Source organism: Rattus norvegicus, chromosome 14 (genome assembly GCF_036323735.1).
Source record: "Rattus norvegicus strain BN/NHsdMcwi chromosome 14, GRCr8, whole genome shotgun sequence".
Taxonomy (NCBI): Eukaryota; Metazoa; Chordata; class Mammalia; order Rodentia; family Muridae; genus Rattus; species Rattus norvegicus.
In genome coordinates this window covers 66823433-66849056 of record NC_086032.1, presented here as the reverse complement: position 1 = coordinate 66849056, position 25624 = coordinate 66823433, and the positions used below count along the sequence as shown (strand labels likewise).

Sequence of the window (25624 nt, the reverse complement as noted above, 5' to 3'; positions counted from 1 at the left end):
ACTTAAATTCATTTAAAATTCACTTAAAAATCATATATGAGTTATTGTGACAAATGGATTAGCAGAAGCGGAAGGATATCACAGGTCAGACCTTGATTGACAAGTTTTACTTCGAAGTTTGTTTTCCAATCTAAATAGAATATTGTTTTAAATGAAAAAATGCTATTTTTCTTAGATGAAACAAAGGTGATTTTGCTAGGAAAATAACAGCTCTGTAAACTTCGTCAACTACTATTAGAAATTATGAGGGCGAGATGTAGCTCAGTGAGTAGGAACCCCGGATGTTCCTCTAGAAGTTTGCCTGCATCCACACTAAGAAAACTTAGAACCATTGTACACCCAGCTCCAGGTCTTTAGTGCCTGTGGCCTCTACAGCCATCTAATACATGACCACATATGCACACAGAGGCACAGAGGCATAAAATATAAAAATAAGAACTAAAGCTTTAAAAACATAGGACAGTTAATATACCTTTATGAATATTGATGAAAAAAGATAGAGTTTTTTTTTTTCAGTACAAAGTAGCGCATTTTATCCACTTATTTCTTACATCATCACAGAGGACTGTAACTTTTCTTTAAGATATTGTACTGTCTAGTTTTGTGTGTCAACTTGACACAACCTGGAGTTATCACAGAAAAGGAGCCTCAGTTGTGGAAATGCCTTCATGAGACCCAGCTGTAAGGCATTTTCTCAAGTAGTGGTCAAGGTGGGAGGACCCAGCCCATTGTAGGTGGTGCCGTCCCTGGGCTGGTGGTCTTCGGTTCTTTAAGAAAGCAAGCTGAATACCCTTGGCAGGGAAGGGAGAGGCAAAGATTAAAACAGAGACTGAAGGAACACCCATTCAGAGCCTGCCCCACATGTGGCCCATACATATACAGCCACCCAATTAGACAAGATGGATGAAGCAAAGAAGTGCAGACCGACAGGAGCCGGATGTAGATCGCTCCTGAGAGACACAGCCAGAATACAGCAAATACAGAGGCGAATGCCAGCAGCAAACCACTGAACTGAGAATAGGTCCCCTATTGAAGGAATCAGAGAAAGAACTGGAAGAGCTTGAAGGGGCTCGAGACCCCAAAAGTACAACAATGCCAAGCAACCAGAGCTTCCAGGGACTAAGCCACTACCTAAATACTATACATGGACTGACCCTGGACTCTGACCCCATAGGTAGCAATGAATATCCTAGTAAGAGCACCAGTGGAAGGGGAAGCCCTGGGTCCTGCTAAGACTGAACCCCCAGTGAACTAGTCTATGGGGGGAGGGCGGCAATGGGGGGAGGGTTGGGAGGGGAACACCCATAAGGAAGGGGAGGGGGGAGGGGGATGTTTGCCCGGAAACCGGGAAAGGGAATAACACTCGAAATGTATATAAGAAATACTCAAGTTAATAAAAAAAAAAAAAGAAAAGAAAAGAAAAGAAAAGAAAGCAAGCTGAGCAAGACAGGGGAAGCAAGCCAGTAAGTCACATCCCTTCATAGCCTCTGCATCAGCTCCCGCTTCCTGACCTGCTTGAGTTCCAGTCCTGACTTCCTTTGGTGATGAACAGCAATGCGGAAGTGGAAGCTGAATAAACCCTTTCCTCCCCAACTTGCTTCATGGTCATGTTTGTGCAGGAATAGAAACCCTGACTAAGACAGATATTTATAGACTCCCAGCATCTGAAATATAGTCAGTAGTGGGAGAGGCTATGCTGGGGCCCTCCACTCCTTTATGATTGGGGGAATCCAGGGTCTGAAATTTTGCATGTTCTTACAAACCCAGTCACTGCTCTGTTCTATGGAGTAGACTTGAAGAACAACTTGTGCTAGTGGAATCATTTAAGCTGTTTTGTGAACTCATAACATGCCTAAGACACATATTAGGCTTGTTGCTGTTTTATTATCAACCATGTCCACAATATTTCTATCACCACAATCTTCAAATGCTACAAATATAGGTTTATTCTCCCTAATGACTTGTTAAACATTTGCTAACATCCCTAGCCTATAGGTTCCAATCTGTAACAACAAATGAAGTGAGCTGTGTAACCAATGATCAAATGCACGTTCTGGAAACATGTTTGGCTTTTTAATTTAGAGAATGGTACATAAAATGACCCAATAATAATGTCATGAAGGGTTGGGAGAATGAATGAATGCATAACCATAATACTATATTCAACACTATTCAGAGGCTAAAAGTACATTATAATTCTCAAACACAATACTAATTTACTGCTTATCAAAGCAACTTTCTTTTAACTGATATTAACATAAATTTATAGTTTTTTATAAATTTTTAAATGAAAAGCATATCCTCCACTCTTTCAATAAATATTAATATCATACACAAAATTATATAGCTTCTCCAGAAGCACTGTGAAAGATTTGTCAATCAGAATGCTGTACCATAGTGGTGTACAAAACTATGCATATAGGAGACTGTTATGATTCCATGGCATTTTCTACTGCAAGCTGCTAGGTTTCCTTGGCTTTAGACTGTTTACATTATCCAATTGCATAAGAAGGAGGAGAAGAAGTAGAAGAGATAGAAGGGGAACGGGAAGAGGGAGAAAGGTGGATAAACTGAAATAGAGATGGAGGGAAAGAAGAGCTTCAGTACAGTGGAACAGAAAAGATGGTCTCCCTTGGGGGCAGACAGAATATTTACATCCTTTTTAAGATAAACATTCAGCCATTCTCACGTGTTATCTGGGAAGGAATTTGCATGGGCACTATTACGTTGGACAAATTGTGACATCTCTCTGCATTTCTCCATTTCATCTCTCATCTTCATCACGGATTAGAAGCATTATTGATTTCCCATGCAGTCTTGAAGCTTTAGAAGAACATGTGCAAATGCCACAGTGCTGGACAGGACAGAGGGTAGGGCCCAGTACCTGGTGCTGCTGGTGGATTATGAATTGACCTCATCTCTGGAAGGCAGTGGATAAGAGGCTACCGAAAAGCCCCTGCTTCACTGAGTACAGTTTCCTAATGTCTAGTTCAATGTATTTTATTCAAACAAATCTGCTTCAAACCATTGATCAAAATATGTTATTTAGAAAACTAGTCTAGAAAAATGTATTCTTAAAACCCCTAATACATGGAGTAGACACAAATACCTTTTAATCTCCCTTGGCTTCCTACCCCTTTTATTTAAAAAGAACAGGCAGAGGTACTCTTTAAGAGTAGATGTTATTATCATCATCTCTATGGATGAGTCGTGCCCAGCCTGACAGTCTCAATCTGAGGTGATAAGCTCTTCTTATTGGCTCCTACATTGCTGTGCCATGGCATGGATTTTGTCACCCAATATTTAAATTTCTTAAGGAAAAGCAATAAATTCAATTGTCACCAAAAGAGAGGGAGGGAAAGGGTGGGAAAGAAAAAAAGGAAACAGAAAAAGAATTTTCATCCTTATTAAGCTGTTGGAATATATTCAAATTGGTAGATTGTGCAATATAAAAATGGCATTGTGAATATGTTCTGCAGAGTACAAAAAAAATGGAAGAAAGAAAAGGTGTTCCAGTTTTCTTATAAGCTCCAACGTTTAGAACTGCTTTTATATAGCAAACCTCGCAATTGGAAAATTGCATGATTTTCTTATAACCATTTTAAGTGCAGAAACTCAAATAATACTTAAGTATTATTTGATGAAGGGAGTGAACCTAAAGTACAGATTAAGGGTAATAAATCAAATTTATGTTCCCCCTTGAACGGGGCAAAGTTGGGGGTCCAGTGGCTAGTTTTGTGAGTCCTCCATTATAACTTGCCCTGGGGAGTGGTGGAAGGAGGTTTATCAATACTCATCATGACCCCGAGGGTCATTGCACCTGGGCCTGGAGGGAGGTGACTGTGATGGATTGCAAAATCGATCACAGCTCGGCCCATCTGACAGTGGAAGTGTTGGGCATCCATCGTGCTTTGATGTTAAAAGAATACATAGCTACAACATTCTTAAACAGCCTCACTGCAGCTCATACTGCAAAAGACAGCATGGCGTACCAACGTGAATGGTGCCCATTTTCTATCCAGACACAGTCTCTTTTGGTCCTGAGATACAATACCCTCTTGAGAAACAAAGACAGTGAGATCATTAATTGTATAAACCCTTTAAACGGTTCATATCTATTCTCTCTTTGCTGTAAAATTATATAAATAGAATTTGCCTCGGTGATAATTTTTATCGGGCTTTTGTCAGATTAGACATTTATATCATTTAGTGAGAGAAAAATCTTAATATGAATCATACTTGTAATTTGAAAATAGGATCCAGATCCAATTTGCAAAAGACATGCTTAAAATGCATTTGTATAACCTCCAGGCTTTCGTTGTCAAATTACATTCTTTTTTGCAATTCAGTAATCTTTATTAGATGTATCAAGTTGTCAAATCTTCATATAAAGTCACTTAAAATGTGAGTGTCCTTGATTCACTTTGGAGAGCTGAGGATAGCAGGTTAACGTGGATGCTTAATTACAAGCATATTGTAGGTAATTTTCATTTAAAAAGTGTTGCTTGATAATCAGAAGCATAGACACTCAAGGCAAGCATCTGTTTTCAGGTCTGCTTAGCCACCAGCTACTTGTGTCACCTTTGGAAATGAGGTGTTCAGCTCTTATGAGTCTTAAGAGAACTATTATAATGTGTGTGATGTTTGTAAATGGTACTCCATTGATAGTATCACTGATAATTGTTGTCCTTATTATTTATATTTCTCTACTGAAGAAATTATGACACCTACACCCTTCTAGGCTACACACTTCATTCGAAGTTGGACAAGCTAAGCAACATAGACTTTTCAGCATTCTCCTGAATGCTGCCCCTGAATGTTCCAGGTTTCTAAATAACATGTATCTTTAAGAAACTGTCTCTATAGCTTCTCCGCCGTTTGGCTAAGATCAAGTGAAGAAATGGTCTCTAAATATGCCAGAAACCCGTGAGCTCTAACGATCACCTAGTGCTTTAACTAACAGCAGTCCCGGTTACCTTAAAGATGTCTCATTTATGGATATATAATTTCTGCTTATTGAAGATCCACAATCAGATATTCATGTGGATCTTTGAAAGTATACAGAAATAAATAATATATGACCCCTGCTTTTAAAAGGAGCTTACAATTTAGATTGCATTAACAATGTAAGACTCAGAAACAAATAAGACAGGGGACAAAAGAGAATGTTTGGAAAGTAAGCAAATTGAGTTGCTGATGAAACGAACCACCTCTGGCTTGCCAGCTGGCATACTGCGTCTAGCAGCATAAAAAGTTAAAGGTTTCAAGCCACTCGATTTTATGGCACCAAACACTATCTTTAGTAATGACATGCCTGAATTGATTGTCTTAAATCAATATGTGACCAAGTGCCCAATCCTCAGCATGGGCCTTTTCTTTGAAATTTTAAAGAGAAAAAAAAACTGCTTCTCTATTAATATTTATTATCTAATTAAAGCCAATATTTATAGAACATTCATAAAAACCACCTCAAGTTGCATATGATCTCGGGGTTAGCATCAGTTGATTTTGACCTTGGTTAAGTATATCTATTAATTTTGTTGTGTTTGTCTACACTTTCATACTTCAATTTTTAACCTTTGGTAGCCTAAATAAGGTACATCTCAAAGAAGCTACATTTTTGTTGATCTTTTAGCATTAACTTACAATCAACATTATAAAATGAGCTAAATTATTTTTTCCTTAGGATTTGAGGCTAGTTTGCTTGGATGGTGCTTTTGTTGAGTATGACGATGAGACTGATATCTGACACTTAACTCAAAGGTGCTGTGCATGCTTGTAAAATTATTCCTTTATCTGAGAAGGGGAGAATATTTATAGCATTCACCAGAGAGAAACAATGTGCTTTCATAAAATAACTTATAAAATCTTTAATAAAATAACATTTTATTAATTATTTTATTTAATTTAGATTCCAAATGTTGACTCCCCTACATGGTCCCCACCACCACAAGTTCTTCACCCCATCCTCTCTCCCGTTCGCCTCTGAGAGGGTGTTTCCCCACCCACCCATCCACTTCTGCCTCACCCTGCTAGCATCCCCCTTCCCTGGGCATCCAGTCTCAAAGGGCATCCTTTCCCACTGAGGCCAGACAGGGCAGCCCTCTGCTGCATCTGTAGCAGGAACAGTGGAGCAGCCTGTATGCTCTTTGGTTGGTGGCGTAGCCTCTGGGAGCTCTGAGTGGTCCAGGTTGGTTGAAGCTGCTGTTCTTACTATGGGGTTGCCATCCCCCTCAGCTCCTTTAGAATTCATAACTCAAATATTCATGCACAGACTTACACGTAGGAAAAGCAATCATGTACATAAATGTCTAAAAAGCTTCAATAGAATATATTACATCATTACCTCCCTTCCCTTTCCTCACTCCAATCCCTCCGATGTAGGAGTAGTTCTTTGCTGTCTTTCAAATTCATGTCCACTATTTCTTTAATTGCTGATATATTTTTCATTCATAAATATAGAAGTACATCAAAATCAGAGTGGAAAATATTTCTTGAGTGTGTGGGGGGCTGTGTGTGGTGTGTGTGGTGTGTGTGTGGTGTGTGTGTGTGGTGTGTGTGTGTGTGTGTGTGTGTGTGTGTGTGTGTGTGTGATTTCAGCTGACTGTTGGTACTGTATAGCTAATTGTGAAGTTATTCCCTGAGGAAGGTTTTTATCTCTTGCTCATTCTTCAGTTGCCTACAGTTATGATCCTGTAAAATTGCCTCCATTCATATTAGCATAGCTATTAGTATAGTCCTTGTTTAGATCGTGGTCTTTAGAGGCACCATGTTGTTTAGATTTCATGAGTGTAACTTCTCTATTATATCTAGGAAACACAAATACAAACTGTTTCCCTGGCTTGTAATCTCTCTGCCCGCTCCTCTTCAGTGTTCTCTGGGTCTGAGGTACAGTGTTATAGGTGGATCAGTTGTTGCTAGGCACAAGAGTATGTCCCTTTACCAATGAGTTGTAGCTTTCTGTAACGGCCTACCTTGTGCAAAGAGAATTTTTTTATGATACACCTGAGTGTATAAGGATAAGTATTTAGAATGTACTTAGGGATCATACTAGTGTAGGAAAGTAGTCGTAAATTCTCCTCTTAGACCTGTCATTAGTCCTGGGTACTTTGATATGTTTCCTAGTAAGTATTATTTCCCTCTTGTTAAAAGGATCTGAAGTACAATTACAGAACTGTTGGTTACCACTAAAATGCATCACTCCCTATTGTACCCTTAGGGTAACAGTGGCATGCTAGCTGTTGCAGCAATTCATAGGCCTTAGGACCTCTGAGTCCTGTGTCCAAAAGGCATGGTGGAAGTTCACATTAAAGCACATTATATTGTGAGACTTGATTTAGGCAGTAGATCATTACCTTTGCTGATTTTAATATTGCTAAATGTTGAAATGATTAAAGGTGTAGAAGACAATATTATTTGGCATGTCTAACTTATATTTATTTTATTTCCTGTGAACGTGTTTCTGTGTGCACATAGCAGGAGGTCAGAGAGAAACTTTCATAAGTTAGCTCTCAGCTTCTTGGGATCAAATTCAGGTCATAAGGCTTGGGAAAAAGTATTTTCACCCATTTATTTATCTTTCAACCCATATATTTATTTCTTAAATGATATATGAAACAAACTATCAAAGATCTTTGCATATGAGAATTCTATCTTATGTGGTGTGTGTGTGTGTGTGTGTGTGTGTGTGTGTGTGTGTGTCTGTATCTATGTGTGATATGTGTGGGTTTTGCAACTGTGTACTCATGTGTGTGCTTCTGTGCTTATGTAAGCTAAAGATTAAAGCCAACTATCTTTCAGCACTGCTCTTTGAACCTCTCAGTGAACCGTCCATAGCTCACTGATTCACCTAGGCCATTTAGCCAGCATACCCTAAAGGTCCCACTGTGATCATTCTTTCAGCACTGAGGTTACAGGGGCATGTCGTTCTTATGTAAGTGCTGGGGATTTGAATTCATGTCATTGCACTGGCAAACAACAGGCACTTGGCCCATGGAGCAGTCCCCACAGCCACAGACATGGGAACTTTTAGCCACTATACCAAGAATTTAAAACATTTTCATATTTCTGCAGAACATTTAAGCTGTCCTCAAATCAAGAGGAATTTTTTTTATCCACAGTAGAATATGATTAGATTCAGTGGTGAAAACATGCAGAAATTCTAGTGCATTTTCTGTTAGTTTCCAGGCTTGACTTCCTTGCAAAATTTAAATAATAGTACCAGAAAATTGAACAATCATTTTTTAGCCATTGTTATCCATTCATGTTGACAAATGATGTCTCTATGCACTCCCACATATGTCCATGTCTCAACCTTTTCTCAACCATTTTAGAGAGTTTCCAGTATGTTGGGTCTTTAACGGTCGCTGTTCATTTTTTTAAAACACACTTTCTATTATGACATCTCTTGTCTACGTACTGAGATGTGAGAGTGTTCCTACCATACCAGTGAGCATGTGTCCTGCTAACGTTTTAGCCCAGGATAACACCCAAGCTAAGTATAGTGTAAACACAATGAAAAACTATTGACAAATTGCACCAAATGTCATCTTATGTCTCAATTTTCATTGCCTATTAACATCCATTCCTTTCTTTAGAAGGAAAACATGATAACTTGTGTGTGTGTGTGTGTGTGTGTGTGTGTGTGTGTGTGTGTGTTAACAAGGACAAAAAGTCACAAATCTCAAAGAGCAAAGCAGTGTACATGAGAAATTGGAGTGTAGAAATGGAAGAAAGATATGGCTGTAATTATATTACAATCTCAAAAATTATTTTTTTTCTTTTTCTTTTTTTCGGAGTTGGGGACCGAACCCAGGGCCTTGCGCTTGCTAGGCAAGCGCTCTACCACTGAGCTAAATCCCCAACCCCACAAAAATTATTTTTAAAAGAATGAGAAAAACACTGTCATGTTTCAATGTTTTGTTTATTTTTATTTATTTCATTTATTTATTAACATTTTATTTAACTATTAACACCAGCTCTCTCAATTGAACAAAGATTTCTTCACAATAATTTGACTCAAGAGGCATCCCTCAGAAAACATACAAGAAGTGAAAGTATATTTTCAATTTATCAAATTTGAAAAAGTACAGAGATCCTATCAAGTTGTTTTGTCCACATGCTTGGTACTAACCGACTGTATCACACTGCAGAAGCCAGCAATCCTGTAGAGTCTCTGGAGGGGGTGAAGGTTTCTTTTTAATAGCATCTGGAGTTATAGACTGTCTCTTAGTAAATAGAACTTTTATGTCCTATAAAAATAAAACACATAAGTTAACATTTGTAATTTCAATAAACGGAGCCAATGTGGCTGGGTAATGAGTGTGCTCAGTTCCAGTTCTCTTTGTTTTCTATGGGAAAACAGTTTTATTTTTTATCTAGATACTGAGAAATTAAAATTAATTGTATTTCCTTCAGAATATCCTTTAAAAGTCAATTTCCTTAATCTCAACTATGAATATATTTTCTGAAGCTGGGTTTATTGAAGTTTGTATTTTAACGATGTTTCAAGTAAAGATGTTTCTTTTTCCTTCCCCTTCCAATGCAGTGTGGAGACAATCAATGATGGAAACTTCCACATTGTAGAGCTACTGACCCTGGATTCGAGTCTTTCCCTCTCTGTGGATGGAGGAAGCCCTAAAATCATCACCAATTTGTCAAAACAATCTACTCTGAATTTCGACTCTCCACTTTACGTAGGAGGTGAACTTGCCTTCCAACTCTGTGCTTCTCATTATAGATCAGATCTAAAGTTACTTGTGTTTCATGCCATGTTCGTTAACACTGATCTGTCACTGTAATTGGCCAACAAGCATAAAACAGAAAGAGATGAATTGTCTGTTAAGGGCCTATTTGATCAGCCGGTTCTGGGTCCAATTCAATGTATCATTGGGTCAATGAAGGACATTAGTTCTTGATCTATGAAATGCTAGCTAGGTAATTTTTATATACTGTCATTAATTGTATATCTGTCTGCCTACTGAAGCCAGAAAATTGGTTAGTGATCAGGTTGGAAGATAATAAAATAAGACTGAGGAAACACCTCCGTGTATAAATGCTTAAGAATCTGAGATAAATACCCATAACCCATGTAAATGGCAGGCACTGTGGTACACTTGCAGTCTCAGCGCTGAGGACATTCACAAACACATCCCTAGAGCCAGTGACCCTTGGGGATCTGTTTGTCTACCTAGCCTACTCTGTGATATCTAGGAAAATAAGAAAACCTGTTTCAAAAGAAAACTTGCAGGTATTCTCAAAAAGGGCACCAGAAGTTGTTTTCTAGCCTCTATGCACACACATGCACATGTGTGTTCATGTACCTGAATACATGCACACACATACACAATGATTAATCAAGTATGGTGCAAAGTAGGGAGGAGTCTGCAATCCAGTTCTCTTAAGGAGGCAAACCATATCAGCTCAGCCCAGTGTTGCCATACTGGTATTTCTGATTCAAATATACCAATGTTTATGATCTACTATAGCCTGAGAACCAACTTCAAAGATGAGTAATGTCACAAAGCTGAAAAATAAATGTCCCTGCTGGCCCCAGAGACATGAAGAATGCAGGCTCATATCTAAATCACTGATGTGTCCTTACAATTAAATTATTGCAGATTGACTATCTCAGCAGAAAGGTTCACCTTGTGGCTTCACTGGAATCACAAGTATAAATATTATGAGACTCTTGTAATTAGATCTTTGAAAACTTCTACACTGTGTGTTCTGAGTATTCATCCATCTCTCCTTCTGCCTCTCCCAAATTCACCCTTTCCTAGCTACCTGTGTGGATTTCCAAACTAAATCTGTGTCCTTTTGTTTTCAATATGTTTTTCGTTTATTGGCAAAGTTCACATCGTGAACTCCCTGCACCCCCACTTCCCAGTCCTCCCAGATGCCCACCTACCCACCCTTGGGTCCTTTTTGTTTTGTTGCTTGCTTTTCTTTTCCTTCTGTGTCTTTACAAACAAAAACAAAGGAAAACAACCAAAGCAGCAACAAAAACAAGACCCGCTGTGCTGCCTACAACACAAATGTGTGGCCTTCATGTGTGGCCTTCTACCAGAGCTGCTCAACTTCCCTCTCCCAGTTGCTAATTGTCAAGAGTGCCTAGGCTTTGGGTGAGGCTTTGTACCACCTTCCCTCTCCACTCTGGGGTTGGCTCTGGTTTAAGCTTCTATTTTCATCTATTCTCCAGTTAACAGAGTTGCCTTGTAGTGCCAGTCCTGAGTGTCAGTGGTGTACAGGGATGAGTTGTATTGGTTAAGCATTTTATATAGCTAACATGGTGCTTCCTTTTTTCCAATAATGTTTATATATATATATATATATATATATATATATATATATATATAGGCACTGCTTTTAGCAGCTTAACCTTTTATCTTCAGAGAAAATTGAAGTAAAACAGGAAGGTAAACATTATTTTCTCTATTTCAAAGTCCCAAACGGACAATCTCAAGAAGTTTATAAAGCTTTTCCAAGTACGGAAACCTAAATTATGGAAGGTATGTTGTCTAAGTCCAGAGTTTTCCCCTCCAAAGCTACCTACATTGCCATTTCACTTTTTAACAAATATCAGAAAGCAAAATGGCTTAAGCAATGCGCCATTACTTTACTTCTGGATTTGTCCTTGACTTGCATTATGGTGCTTTTATTTGAAAATATTTCAATCGATCTTTTAAGACCCTTTTATAATAGGATACTCAGTTTAAATAGCCAGATGAAATCATTTAAGATGGAGCATTATGTTTAAAAGGGAAAAACATTTAAACTCCCAGATCAAAAGTACTAATCCTTCTGAGGCTAGAGGTTTTGGAAGAATCCAGAAGCATCTCTGAATATTCAACCCTATAGGAAACCATCCCCATCTCAGCCATAACTCCAGCCTAATACACTGAACCCAGTTGCCTTCCTTCCCAGATTGTGGTCTCTGGGGTGGTTGAGATTTTTTTAAAATACAAGGAGCCGGGAAGACCACAGCCTGACTGTCACATGCAAAGACAATGGGAACTGAGTCAACAAAAGCGAAGCAAGGTTAAGCCTAGTTAAAACCAGAGCTGTTCCAAGGAGAGCTGAGCTAGACATCCTGGACCTTGGCTCATGACAGAAACATTGTCTGGAAAAATACAAACTGGTGGTGCAGCTACATGTGCTCTTGGATTATTGACTAGTCATCAAATTGTTTTTATGTAACATAAACCAGAAAAAAAATGACATGGTTTTCCATATAACAATTCAACCAAAACACTTATGGCTTAACCATCAGAGGGAAGTAAGACACAGATATAGATGTCTAGGCACATTTTACAAAATGTGCCACCTTTCAGCAAAAATTCTAGTGATACTCTACCCATTACACTCATTTCAAAACATAGACAGTAAAGGCTTTTTAAAAGAAAAAAATCACTTACTAAGTTCTTTACTGAGAGAGGGGTAGATTAATTTACTTCCAACTAAAGTCCAGGAAAATCATAAAAAACGAAAGCATAGATTACCATATATGGCAAGGCAATATTCATTTGTACTCTAAGCACTCAGGAGACTGAAGCAATGGTATTTATGATTCCAGGACATCCTTGTGTGTGCAGTAAATTAGTGTCTTAAAAAAATACAGATCTGCTTCTGCTTATCAGCTAAGAAGTAGCACTTGAACCAAATATATAAAGGTCTGACCCAGAATAGTTCTTGGTTATTGGGATAATTCAGGCTAGAACATGTGTAAGGAAGTGTTTGTATCAATCCCTAGGTCCAAAAATTAATCAAGAAAAGGCCTTAATTTTACGTGCTCTTGAAAGTTGAGTCTGTGCATGGTATGTAGCTCTGATATTTTATACAGGTTTTTACCATCAAAACTGCATCCTCTGTAGTTGTAAGCTTTGGGTCTCAATGACATTAAATCTACTCCTTGCTTCTCACTGCTGAGGGACTTTGCCAGTCTCAATTTAGTTTCAATGTGTGCTCATATAAACATTGTACCTCCACCAAAATGAGCTATTAAAATAGCTTTGGAAGAAGTTCTTTTTAACTGTTTTAAGAGATGACCCAAAATGAAGGTCTTTAAATTCCACATGTTTATGATGAATGAACATGATTTAGAGAGACTTAGACTTACTCCACAGGAAATTCTTTCCTGTCTCTGGTAGTCCACTGGAAATGGTCAATTGTGTGCCTTGATCTTGGTGTAGTAACATGTTCTCCGAGGCCAGACATATGCCAAGTGAAATGCCTTTGCTGATAAAACTTTCAAATTAAAGGCAAACAATCTGATATGTCTTAGAGTGACCAAGGGGTCTCCTGCATCAGAATCACCTGTGTTACATGTTGGTGTTTAGAATTCTACACTTGTCTACTTCCACATAGGATCAGGTTTTCAGGATGGGGAGAGAGACAGGAAACTGTTCTTTTATCGTCCATTTTTGATAGGACTTATGTATGAGAAGTTGATAAGCAACTAACCTGGTCTTATTTTCTCGGAAGAGATAAGGCAAGTAAGACCCAGAGCAGGAACATGACTGGCCAGGATATACTCTGTTAGTAACTTTTCTCATTGTAGTAATAATAAACAGACAAATAAACAGCCCTGAGGGAGAAAGGGTCTGTTCTATCTTACGGTTTGAGAGCACAGTCTGTCTTAGCAGGGAAGTGGTAAAGGCCTTAGTCAGCTGCTCATATTGTAGCTGTGAGTAAGCAGAGGGATGCATTTAGCCTAAGATCCAAGCCCAGGGTACTAGAACACCCACATTCCATTCATGATGTGTTTCTTGTTGTATTAAACCATTTGGAATGTACACTGAGGTGTGTTCACCTGTGAAGGATTATTTAGCCTCTGGGCATGAGTGTGTGGAATTATGTTGACTAAGTCAATTGACATGGGAAGACCCATTGTAGTAAAAGTGGCACTATTCCCTGGATGGGGATCCAGGACTCTACCATGGATAAAGTGGGTGGGCAGAGCACTAGCTTTTCTCCCTCTCAGCTTTCTGATTGTGTGTGTAAAGTAACCAACTGCTTCAACTTGCTGTGCTCTTAACTTTGGTGCCGTGATGAATACTCTTGAACCGGAGGCTGAAATAACCCTTTCTCCCTTGACTTCCTTTTGTCAAGGTATTTTACAACAGTGTCAGGAAAAGAAAATCAGATCCACAGTAATTCTAAAACATTGCAACTTGATAAGGAAGTTTAACCATGAAACACTCTACTAGTGTTAGAGACTTGACCTCTAGACTGGTGACCTTGTATGCCTACATGCCTGATGTGGAGCCTGTTAAGACTCAACTGGGGCTCTTTGCCTAGGAAGGAAATAGTGGCACTAAGCAAGGGCCATAGAAGGCAGTGTTCTTCTAGAAAATGAAGCCCAGCCTATAACCAGTGAAGAGTGCCCAGCCTGTAAGCCCAAGCTCTGAGAGTTAACATAATTGAAACATGAGCACTGGGTGGTTGGCGGGGGTGTAAGTTGTTGTTTCAAAGGCTTCTAACGCCTTGCCTTCTCCTCACCCAATGTCCTATAAGGTCTTCTGTGTAAAGTGCTGTCAGGGAACTATTTCAGGGTCTGGATCAGGCCATGGAAAGATTCCTCAGCTTTGCCAAAATAGCAGTTACCAGATAATAATAGTCACTTCTGAATACATATGCCCCAAGATTGCAAATACTGTTTGTGATGAAATGTATTCTGTATTTTTCTAATTTTCTAACATGAAAGCTTCAATATAAGTAGCAAGAAAAAACCATGGTAGGAATGAAGTGCTATCCTGATAAGAAACAAAAAATGAACTTAAGGTGATTGCTAAGTTAGAATTTGGCAAGGAGGCAGTGGGTTACTTGAGCTTCCGTTCTCACTCTCAGAGTTTTGGACTGATCCTGGGCTCCAGCACTAAGCAGGTTACACAGTCAGGAAAATGCTGACTTGGGTGACATGGGACCTATAACTCAAGTTCTTTAGGATCTGTCCTTCAATTTAACAATGTTAATTGAAAAATGTGGCTTCCCAGTGTTCATGGTATCTGGTACAGACCCATAGGGAAAGAAACAATAATGTTGACCTCTAGTTTTTACTTTGAGTAAACCTTCTGGAAGATTATATATTCATATATATTACATATATTAATGTTTTCTTTGAAACAAGTTTATACATTAAAAACTGACCACCAATAAACAAGGGTTTTTTTCCAGTTAAAAGTTACAATAACCTACTGCATCAAAACAAGATGCCTAAGTCTTCTCTACCTCATCTGAGCACATACAGCCCAATTTAAGAGAGATGGGCTGACGAATCTCAGTATTTGTCAGCAGCAAGTGACTGAGGAGTACACAGAGTCTCTGAACTGACATGCTGTTTCTTCTTAGGTATGCCTGGGAAAAATAACGTGGCTTCGCTGCGCCAGGCCCCTGGGCAGAACGGCACCAGCTTCCATGGCTGTATCCGGAACCTTTACATTAACAGTGAACTGCAGGACTTCCGGAAAGTGCCTATGCAAACCGGAATTCTGCCTGGCTGTGAACCATGCCACAAGAAAGTGTGTGCCCATGGCACATGCCAGCCCAGCAGCCAATCAGGCTTCACCTGTGAATGTGAGGAAGGGTGGATGGGGCCCCTCTGTGACCAGAGAACCAATGATCCCTGTCTCGGAAACAAGTGAGTTCCAGTTGCGCCGTACTGGGTACATATGCTAAATTCTCAAAGTATCATCTCAGAGAAGAAGGCAGGCAGGCGTTTGGCGGGATGGGAGGTGGAGGAGAAATCAACAAAACTACATATTGTTCTCTGTATGCAGACGTGCGTTTGCCTAACCTCCATACTGTCTGACATCTTCTATCAACGATGTTTACATTCCTCTGTTTCTCCTTCCCTGAAGATGTGTACATGGGACCTGCTTGCCCATCAACGCCTTCTCCTACAGCTGCAAGTGCCTGGAGGGCCACGGCGGGGTCCTCTGTGATGAAGAAGAAGATCTGTTTAACCCCTGCCAGGTGATCAAGTGCAAGCACGGGAAGTGCAGGCTCTCTGGGCTCGGGCAGCCCTATTGTGAATGCAGCAGTGGATTCACCGGGGACAGCTGTGACAGAGGTAAGCTAGGCACAGAGGAGAGGGCCAGCTTATCCCTAGTGAAAAAGAGAGTGCAGAGCCATGAAACACTTGACTTTGTGTGGCTTGTAGCTACTACTGATGATTTTCCAGTCTTGTGCAAAAACTGAGGTGCAAGGCATTAAAGGCCCATGGTAAGGTTTTTCGTGGCCATCAGACATCTCATCACAACTTGATTTGCTGTGGGAACGTCTCCTTTTCCTTTTTTCAGAGAACAGCTACCCAGCTCACCTTAAGCCTCCATCTGGTCCCTTGACCCGCATGTATTATTAATCTAACGTTGGGCATAGAGAGACTATGGAGGTGGTAAATCTGCTCGTGGTTGAGTACAAAATCATCTTTGGTCTTAGAATGGACTGATTTATCACAGTAAACGATGCAGGTGAGAGGGATGGAAACAGGCTGAGTTTTCAGACCACCTCTCCTTGCTTTGTTTCCAAGATGAGAACTTGCCTGGCCTCCAGCTGGCACTGACTTTGGAGCATCAGACAAATAAGATGAACGTGGCTGCGGAAGCTTTTAACAGATGTCTCCTTTTTTGAACTACTTCATGCTAGCATAATTTATGAAGTTAGTGGAATGTTACTTGTATTAAGTAACATATTGGATAATATTAAATTCTAGGTCTAATAAATTAAATTGCATTCTCTCTGAAACTGCTCCCCATGGTAAACAAAACCAGCTGTTAGTCCTGTAAAAACCAGAAGATGTGTATTATTCCTCCTTTTTTGTAATAAAGGGGAAGATTTAGGAATCCAATTTTCTTGTCAGAACAAACATGTTGTATTTATTGTCTACATATATAGCACTCACTCTGGTGGAAATAGGGACCTAAAAGATACATTTTTCAAGGAAGAGTGGGTCATGCCATCGGCCCATAATATGGACCACAAGCATAACAAGAAAAATAGCAAGTTACAAACTGGAAGGACAGCGACCACCAAATAGAGCTCTTGACTTTCAGTTACTCTACCCAACTTGCAGTGTCTATCCTTAAAACTGCTCTTATGTCCTTGTTCTTTTTTTTAGAAATTTCTTGTCGAGGGGAACGGATAAGGGATTATTACCAAAAGCAGCAGGGTTACGCTGCCTGTCAAACGACTAAGAAAGTATCTCGCTTGGAGTGCAGAGGCGGGTGTGCTGGGGGGCAGTGCTGTGGACCTCTGAGAAGCAAGAGGCGGAAATACTCTTTCGAATGCACAGATGGATCTTCATTTGTGGACGAGGTCGAGAAGGTGGTGAAGTGCGGCTGCACGAGATGTGCCTCCTAAGTGCAGCTCGAGAAGCTTCTGTCTTTGGCGAAGGTTGTACACTTCTTGACCATGTTGGACTAATTCATGCTTCATAATGGAAATATTTGAAATATATTGTAAAATACAGAACAGACTTATTTTTATTATGATAATAAAGACTTGTCTGCATTTGGAAAAAAAATAAAATAAAAGACACGCTTGTACTAAAGCTTCCCCTACACTGGAGATGTGTGAAGAAAAGCCACACTTGGAGGCATTAGTGCAGCTGTGGGGACCATTGCAACATGGAGCCATCTTTGAAACATGCTAATACTATCAGAAGCACATATACAAGAGCCTGGCATGGGACTATATGCTCATATGCGATTGCCAAGAGTGTAAAACCCATGACCCCCTTCATATCAGTTCACAAGGACACATCGAGCACAAGTGTGTGAATGAGACTGTGAGGTAGATGAATGGAAATCCAGAATCTGTAGATAGATCCAAGGGATGAGATATATTTTGTGTAAGATCTAAAGAGTCCTGACATCTGGGTTTCATTCCGAGAGAAATGGGTGTGGAGTGCTGCGATGTATTTTATTGTCTTTGGCAAGGACAGCACATAAGCAGAAACAGCACACCAAGGTGTTTAGCTACCAGTTTCCAGTATTAAATTTTTGTAATATAAATGACAAAGGAGATGATAAAGAACCAATAGATTATTGATAAATAAAAAATTAGTAATAATATGAATTTTTGTTTCTATGAGTTCTAAATAGCCCTATACAGTATTCATTTTCAATGAGGAATATTTATTGTATTAAAGTGCATTTTACTTAACGGTTTAGATCATCATTTTGGACTATTTCTCGATGCTTTAATATATATTAATTTATAATTATCCTGATATTTTTGTACATTTTCAAACTTTAAAAAAAATCAGGATTTTTTTTTTGGCAATAGTACTAACATAGGATGCTATTTTGTTATCTCGGGATAACTATATGTTGTTCTGTTGGCTGACCTTGACATCTGACCACCGATGTCACGGAACTGTGGCCTCCTTCAGGACACTTGCAGAACGCTTGCAAAGTCTCAGAGTAGAAACAGCAAGTGTATCCATCTGCCACACGTCCTCACAGGAAGAATGAACTTATCTGTAGCAGTGCCCAGTAAGAAGTAGATGTTTGACAAATTAATTAATACAACATTTCCCTGTCATGCCTTGGGGGAGGGTGGGAGAAGAAAGACTGTTATGTCAAAAATTGTAATTTCTCTCCAAACAATAAAACTCCTTTATTACCTTACTGCTCCCACGTTAACCTGTTTGCTGCTAAATTCCAATGTAGAGTTGGTAATGACATAGTGGACTGTGCTCTTCTTTCATTAAAATCCCAGGGTCCCCTGTGAAGAAGCAGATGTTTCTTTAAAAAGGAAAAACACCTTTAACAATGAAAATTAGATGTACGTGTATAATTCGGTCTGCTTTGTCTTTCTCCAGACGAATATCAGTTACACTGCTGTTTGTAAATTAAACGATGTCTACTTCATTAACAGTATGGCCGCCTTCTTAGCAACTGCAGGTGTCCCTTTATGAACTTGAAACTGATATGAAATGAGCAGCAAAGGCAACTTATGCCTTTATGTTACCAGAAACTGCACTGAAATTAATATATTGTCACATCTAGAGGACTCACAAAAGAGATAGATAGAATAACGTATTCTTTGCTAGGATAAATCCATATTACATAAAATTATCCCACTAAAAAAGAAGAAGATGAAATAGAGCTAACACAGAGAATCTTCTTTGAGTCTCACTGCCTTAGCTGGAACTTGCTTGCAATCCAGAACTGGCAACATTCAGATCAAGGAAGTGCCATCGGACAGAGTATTAATACTTGGCTTCCACTATATGAGTGATTGTTCTTTTCTTAATAAGACAATTGTGCATACACACATACTCATACACCGATATACACACTACCTACCAGGTAGGAACGTCCAATCATTTATTCATTCTTGTTTAAAATTGCTTCAGTTGTGTGATATGAATATTAAATAACCTTGATAAAACGTCTTTGTGTTCCTATGGGTTGCTTCTTAAATAGAGGTAGTGAATCCTTCCTTAAGCAAAGACTCACCTGCAAATATACCAAGATTTCTCCTTGATATCCCTGATAAACACTAATGTTAATGGCTAGTGTCTGTGCATTGTTTTTTGCCCAGCAAGAGCAGGCTAGAAGTTTTATAGATGAACTCTCCAAGCTCTATAATGGTTGGACTTCCTGTGTCTCCTAGTTTAGTCAGGCATACAAGGCTGGATATCAAAAGAGCTGGACTTAGTACTAAGCAGTTTATAGCACTGTGTTTGCTGATGATATAGACAGCCGTATAGTCACAAACTGACTCTACGTGGCGATGACTAAGCCTTGAAACCTTATTTTCAGGGCTATCGATAGTGAATGTTTAGGTAACCTTACTACAGATTGGACTTTTTGCTTCTCTTTTAAAGGAAAAAAAAGACATCACAATGGTTTTTACATGACATATTTTTATTCTCCCTGAAATAAAGTCACAAAATAAAGTTCTATTTCTCTGGTATTTGAACAGAGTTAATTTTTGCAGGGGCCACACTTGATTTGTCTTCCAGGCATGAGCTTTTAGTGGAGAAAATCCCACAGCCAGATAATTGTTAGCAAGTCACATAAATTAAAGGCAATTATTCCTGTTAAAAACTGCTTCTCACTTATATGCCCTTGACAAGGCACTCATTTAAATAAATAAATAACATTCTAGAGCTTTTATGACAGTTTTTGATTTTTTTAAATTACACAATTAAGGCATTGCATACAATAATGCACGTTTGAAACCTGAAAGATGAAGTGCTTAGGCATCCATGGCCGATTACTTTTAATTCCCACAGAAGTGAAACGTCCTCGGGAGACTGGGCATGCGATCGGTCGGAGAACGTGATCACTAAATAACCACCTCGATCCTTGAGAGTTCCTCTGCCCACTGAAATTGCTTCTCTGTGGTAACCAAGCTTTGGAACTACCCAGAGCCTTTTCTTTTATGGATGATAACCCTTGTCAGCAACCCTTCCTTCAGGAGAAATGATTAAAAGACTTGAAATCAATTCAGGACATAAAGATCTTGAACTTCACGGTGCCATCTGCCTCCTCTACTGACCATTATTTCTAAAGGGATGTCTGTAAAAGTATATAAGCTATAAAAAGTACATGAAGCTTTATGGAAGGTATTACATAAAGTAGAGAAAGCTATAAAAACATGGAAGCTATTTTCCTCCTTCATCCTCTTTGTGTACTCACAAGTCATTTAACAGATGATTTCTGGTTTGTGTCTTCTATCAATTACAAGCAAAGAGAGCAGCTATTGCATGGAGTACAGATAAAGCAGACCATTTCTCCCATGTTATAGCCTATGCTTCATGGACATGGGACTGAAGCTAGACTGGGTAACTGCTCTGGCAAGTCTTATGTCAACTTGACACAAGCTGAAGTCACTTAGAAAACTAAAGACTTGTGGTTGAGAAAATGCCTGCATGATATTGCCCTGTAGGCAAGCCTATGGTGTATTTTCTTGAGTTTTTGGTTGCTATGGGAAGACCCAGATCACTGGTCAGTAGTACCTCTGGGTTGGTAGTCCTGGGTGCTATAACAAAGCAGGCTGAGAAATCCAGGGGCAGTGTCTTAATCAAGGTTCGCTAGAGTCACAGAACTTATAGGTAGTCTCTATAGAGTAAGAGAATTTGTCGATGAGTGACAGTCTGTAGTCCAACTCAGCAGCAGCTGTGAATGGAAGGCCAACGATCTAGTGGTGGCTCAGTCACACAAGGGAGGCAGATGAAAAAGAGAGAGACTCTTCCTTCTTTCAGCGTCCTTATGTAAGTCTCCAGCAGAAGGTGTGTCCCAGATTAAAGGTGTGTACCACCACACCTAGAAGTGGGACTTGCTTTGTCCCAGGTGACCTTGAACTCAGAGCTCTCCTTGCCTTAAGCTCCTGGGATTCACAGCCACTTTACCTGAAGATCTCCATACCAAGATCCAGGTCAGAAACTTGTATCTCCCAGCCTCAAGATCAGGATGAAAGGTGAACCTTCCAATCCTGGGTTGTAGTTCATTCTAGATATAGTCAAGTTGACAACTAGGAATAGCCACTATAGGGAGTGAGCTAGTAAGAGTAAATCCTCCAGAGCTTCTGCTTCAGTCTCTGCCTGCAAACTCCTCCACTATCTTCCTTTCCTGGTCTGTGAAAGATATGGAAGAAGGAGCTAAGCAAATGCTTTCTACTCCAGCTATTATTGGTCATGGTGTTTTTATTACAACAATAGAAAGCTAACCGAGAGAGCAACAGATGCTACACAAATGATCAAACTGACATATAATATCAAACCGTACCTCACCTTTAAGGAAACAATGGCAACTAGAAATACAGCTCAGCTCTGGGCGTTGCATGTTTGATACAGTACTTACTTAGTTTGCACAAAACCAGTGGGCTTGATCCCTGCTCCCAATTATATGAAGGAAACAAAGGGGATATAAAGAAAAGGTTTACTTCATCTTAGAGCTGCTAGTCCATCACAGAGGAAGCCAAGCAGGAATGTAAACAAGAACCCTAAGGCAGGAACTGAAGCAGAACCAAAGGAGAACACTGTTACTGGCTTGCTCTGTATGGGTCCCTTATTTTTGTACAAGGTAGGGCCACCTGCCCAGTGGGAGTACTTCCCACAGTAGGATGGGCCTTCATACATCGACTATTAATAGTGACCTACAGAATTTCCTACAGGCCAATCTTCTGGAAGTATTGTTGAACTGAAGTTCTCTCTTGCCAGATGACCCGTGTCAAATTGACAAAAAACAAAGGAGCATTTTCATCATGTGATGAAAAACACTTTTGGTGGTACAAACTTGTTATTACAGCTCTCCATCGCTATAGGCAGGATCACTGGAAATTCAAGGTCATCTTTGACTATATTAAAGAAATACAACAGGAGTTTTCAGTCACATAAGTGTATACCAAGAAGTGGAATGATTCTCTGAGAAAATGGCTTTATACTGTCACAGAGGATAAAGCAGAATGGAGAATAGAGTTGATGAAAGTTACGTATAGATTGAAGAAGGTAATCGAAGGAAAGCATCCTGGCCATAAATCTATAGGGGAAGAAACTTTGGGTTGTCAAGGAAGCTAAGGAATCCGGTGGGTCCTACATGTATACAGTGTAACAGTGGCCTTGTTTTAATGTTCAACATGCTTTCTGCTATTAAGTGCCTATTAGAAGTGAGTTTTCCAAATGACAAATGAAAGATATTTAACATTTAAAATAATGGCTAATTACCTATGGAAATGCATCTCCTTGCAATACCAAAAGAAATTTCTCTGAAAATAGTATCTGATAATAACATCAAAATCTAAGAATATTATTATTCTCCCAATTTCATAAACTGAAAGGCCAGTGATGAAACAACTGTTGACAAATCTGAGCTGAAACACATTCCTCATTTCTCCTTGTATCAAGGTCAGAGGCTTAAGAAATAAGTCAAATAGAAACCTAGAAGAAAAATTAATACATTAAAAATGTTAATGAAAATCTAGACTTTACTTAAATAGTGGTGATTCCATTGAGCTGAAAACACCTTGAAAGATCAAAGATGATGACTTGGGAAACCTCAGGCTCTACTGTTCAGTCTATTGAATAAATCTATATATTCATCTAGATCATGGGACAGTATCTTTAATTTCCCCTATATGGAGAATGAGACCCAACTGTATTATACTGCTATGCCAGATTCCTCACAAAGAAGTACTAGTAGATAGTCAACCCTCTAGAGCTATTCCTATGTTGACAAATGACAACAAATCATATTTCAAAGCAAATTGTGGACTGTGGAATGTAGACAGAGGAAGAGGCAGAAGTCTTCCCGATTCGGGTCGTAGTTGAAGACAAGAAAATGGGTGCACTAATTCAGAAACATATCAGGAAGCACTTGACCAGAAGAGTAGCATCTGAGTTCAAATAATGCTTACATTTCCAGAGGGAAAATTTCACAGCAGAATGGAGAGAGAAATGGGGCAATTCTAACAAGCAGGCATGGCCGGTTAACTATTTGTTAGGAACAATAAAAGATGGCGAGAGGAGCAACCGGAAAATATGATGGGATCATAGCTTTGCCATTTGGGGGGTCAGTATGTATTGACTTTGGGTCACCTTAGTCACAGCCCAGGAAAGTGCATACACTCTGAAAAGAATTTTGATGACAACAATAGAAGGACAGGGTAGAACTTGATTAACCATTAAACTCTCTAGATTAACCATTAAAGTGCCGAGTAGTGAACAAGACAGGAGAAATCTGGGACGGTGAAGCAAGACCTTCTCTGTTGGCTTCCTCTTCCTACCACAAGAGAGAAAAGAGAGCACTTACAAGTTCTACCATTGTTCAGAAATATGAAATCAAGGATAGAACAATGCCCATTCACATTCCAAATAAGCTTTGTCTTTACAGAAATGGGTGAAAATAAAAATTGAAAAGCACACACAAAAATAGGTACTAGCAAAAGAGCCACAGAGACAATTATCTATAAGACTTGCTGTCATTAATCTTACTCTCCCTCAGAGACATATCTAGTATTTTCTTTTTTGTCTACATAGACGGTGACTAAGAGATTAAGTGACTTGCCCAAGGTCACACAGTCCAGGTCTCCTAATTCTCTGGCCATAATAAAATATTGATTTTGCAGAATTGATAGACAGACTGAATTGTCAAGTGAAGTGTTGGGAGATAACAAAATATTTCTTAAAAGACATTTTTATAATGCCAAGAAGTAACACCTTCCCAGTAATGATACATTAAAACACTCTTATCATTGCTTATTTGAAAAGAAAAAAAAAAACAGTTTTTTTTAAATGAGATTTCCTTCCAATATGAGAAACTAAAGCAAGAGGATTTTATTTTATCTGACTGTCAGTAGCTTTGATAAGTGACCCTAGGTAGATGTGCTACCTAGGGGCAGATGAAATCTGCTACTGCTTAAGATGGCCAAAGGATCCCGGCGCTCAGTCATGGCCACAAGCTCTTCTTTGTAAAGAAAAACAATATGAAACAAAAGACATGGACAAAGCTCTGTTTGGATGAGCACGGAGTCTTCTCACTAATGTCCAAGGCTTGTTTAATCACAGGAAAGAGACAGATGCACACAGTGAGTGTCCAGCTTTGCAGTTATTCGATCCTGGTTGTGGTAGGCTCATAGTTCTACCCCTGACTCCCCTCCAATTTTGATTACATCACCACATTGATCTTTTTTTATTCTGAGATTAGCTACAATTCTTCCTTTCTGCTTGTCAACTCCTTTGGGAAGCATGAAACGAACAGGAAAACATTTCTGGATGGCATGCACGATGCTGTCTAGTTAGGAAATAAGTCTCTTATCATTTGGCAAAGAGAAAGCATGATGATTTAAATACTCAGATAATGAAGTGCAAATCCTTCTGTGTTTTTCTTCACTTGGTCTTGTTCTCCTTTCTCCTCCTTATTTTAAATGGGTTCATAGTTTAGACTATAAACACATGACTCTATCATGGAAAAGACCGAGAACAAGAGTTTTTAGAACAATGATTCCCCTCACCAACTAGGACAATAGAAGCACATTGTACCAACAAAGCAAGAGGTTCACTCAGTTAGAACCAATAGATTAGACCTGGAGGTGCCCTTCTACTTCTGTATGCTCCCCCCACATACACACCAGAAACAGAGACAGAGAGAGTCAAACAGATGGACAGACAGAAATGTATAAACAAATTACCCACAGAATTTGGTAAAAATAATAACTCCATTACTAATTGAACATTTGTGTGCAACAGGCATGTTTGGTTGGATTTCATTCCTTTGCAAAGCAGAATCTGAGTGTTCGCTAATCCCATTTCCATATTTCAGTTGACTAGTATGAAATTAAGTGTGGAAGCCAACCACTGGGTCCATGATAAAGGTGTATCACATATAGCAATACCTCATGGATCTACGAACACCAGAGGTTAACTTTTCCAGTATCTCACTTCCACATTAGAATATAATGGGGGTGTGTGCAGCCCAGTCCTCCGAATCTCAGAATATACCAGCATGTCACAAACTGTGAGGGTCATGAAACATCATTATCAGTTTCTGTTTCAAGATCAATTGCAGCATTTCAAAGACAACATCAGAATACCACTTTTCCTCTTCTGCCCCTTCCACCCATAGGTGTGGAACAGGAGTGTGAGGAGGACAGGAGAAACATGATATTGAACTTC

The 25624-nt window shown here is 39.3% G+C and overlaps 1 protein-coding gene across 5 annotated transcripts in view; it reads left to right on the top strand.

The window, feature by feature from the left end:
• Slit2 (slit guidance ligand 2) overlaps positions 1–19396 on the top strand; it is a 338857-nt gene extending 319461 nt beyond the window's left edge. For 4 of the 5 annotated variants that reach the window (XM_017599277.3, XM_039092141.2, XM_017599278.3 and 1 more), the window contains 4 exons: positions 9548–9702; positions 15349–15637; positions 15858–16069; positions 17117–18629. In XM_017599277.3, coding sequence (XP_017454766.1) covers positions 9548–9702; positions 15349–15637; positions 15858–16069; positions 17117–17358 — 898 coding nt within the window. In that variant the 3' untranslated portion in view covers positions 17359–18629. Of the gene's footprint in view, positions 1–9547; positions 9703–15348; positions 15638–15857; positions 16070–17116 lie in introns of all 5 variants that reach the window. The other variant, NM_022632.2, reaches the window with a different exon arrangement.
• The last annotated feature ends 6228 nt before the right edge of the window (positions 19397–25624 follow it).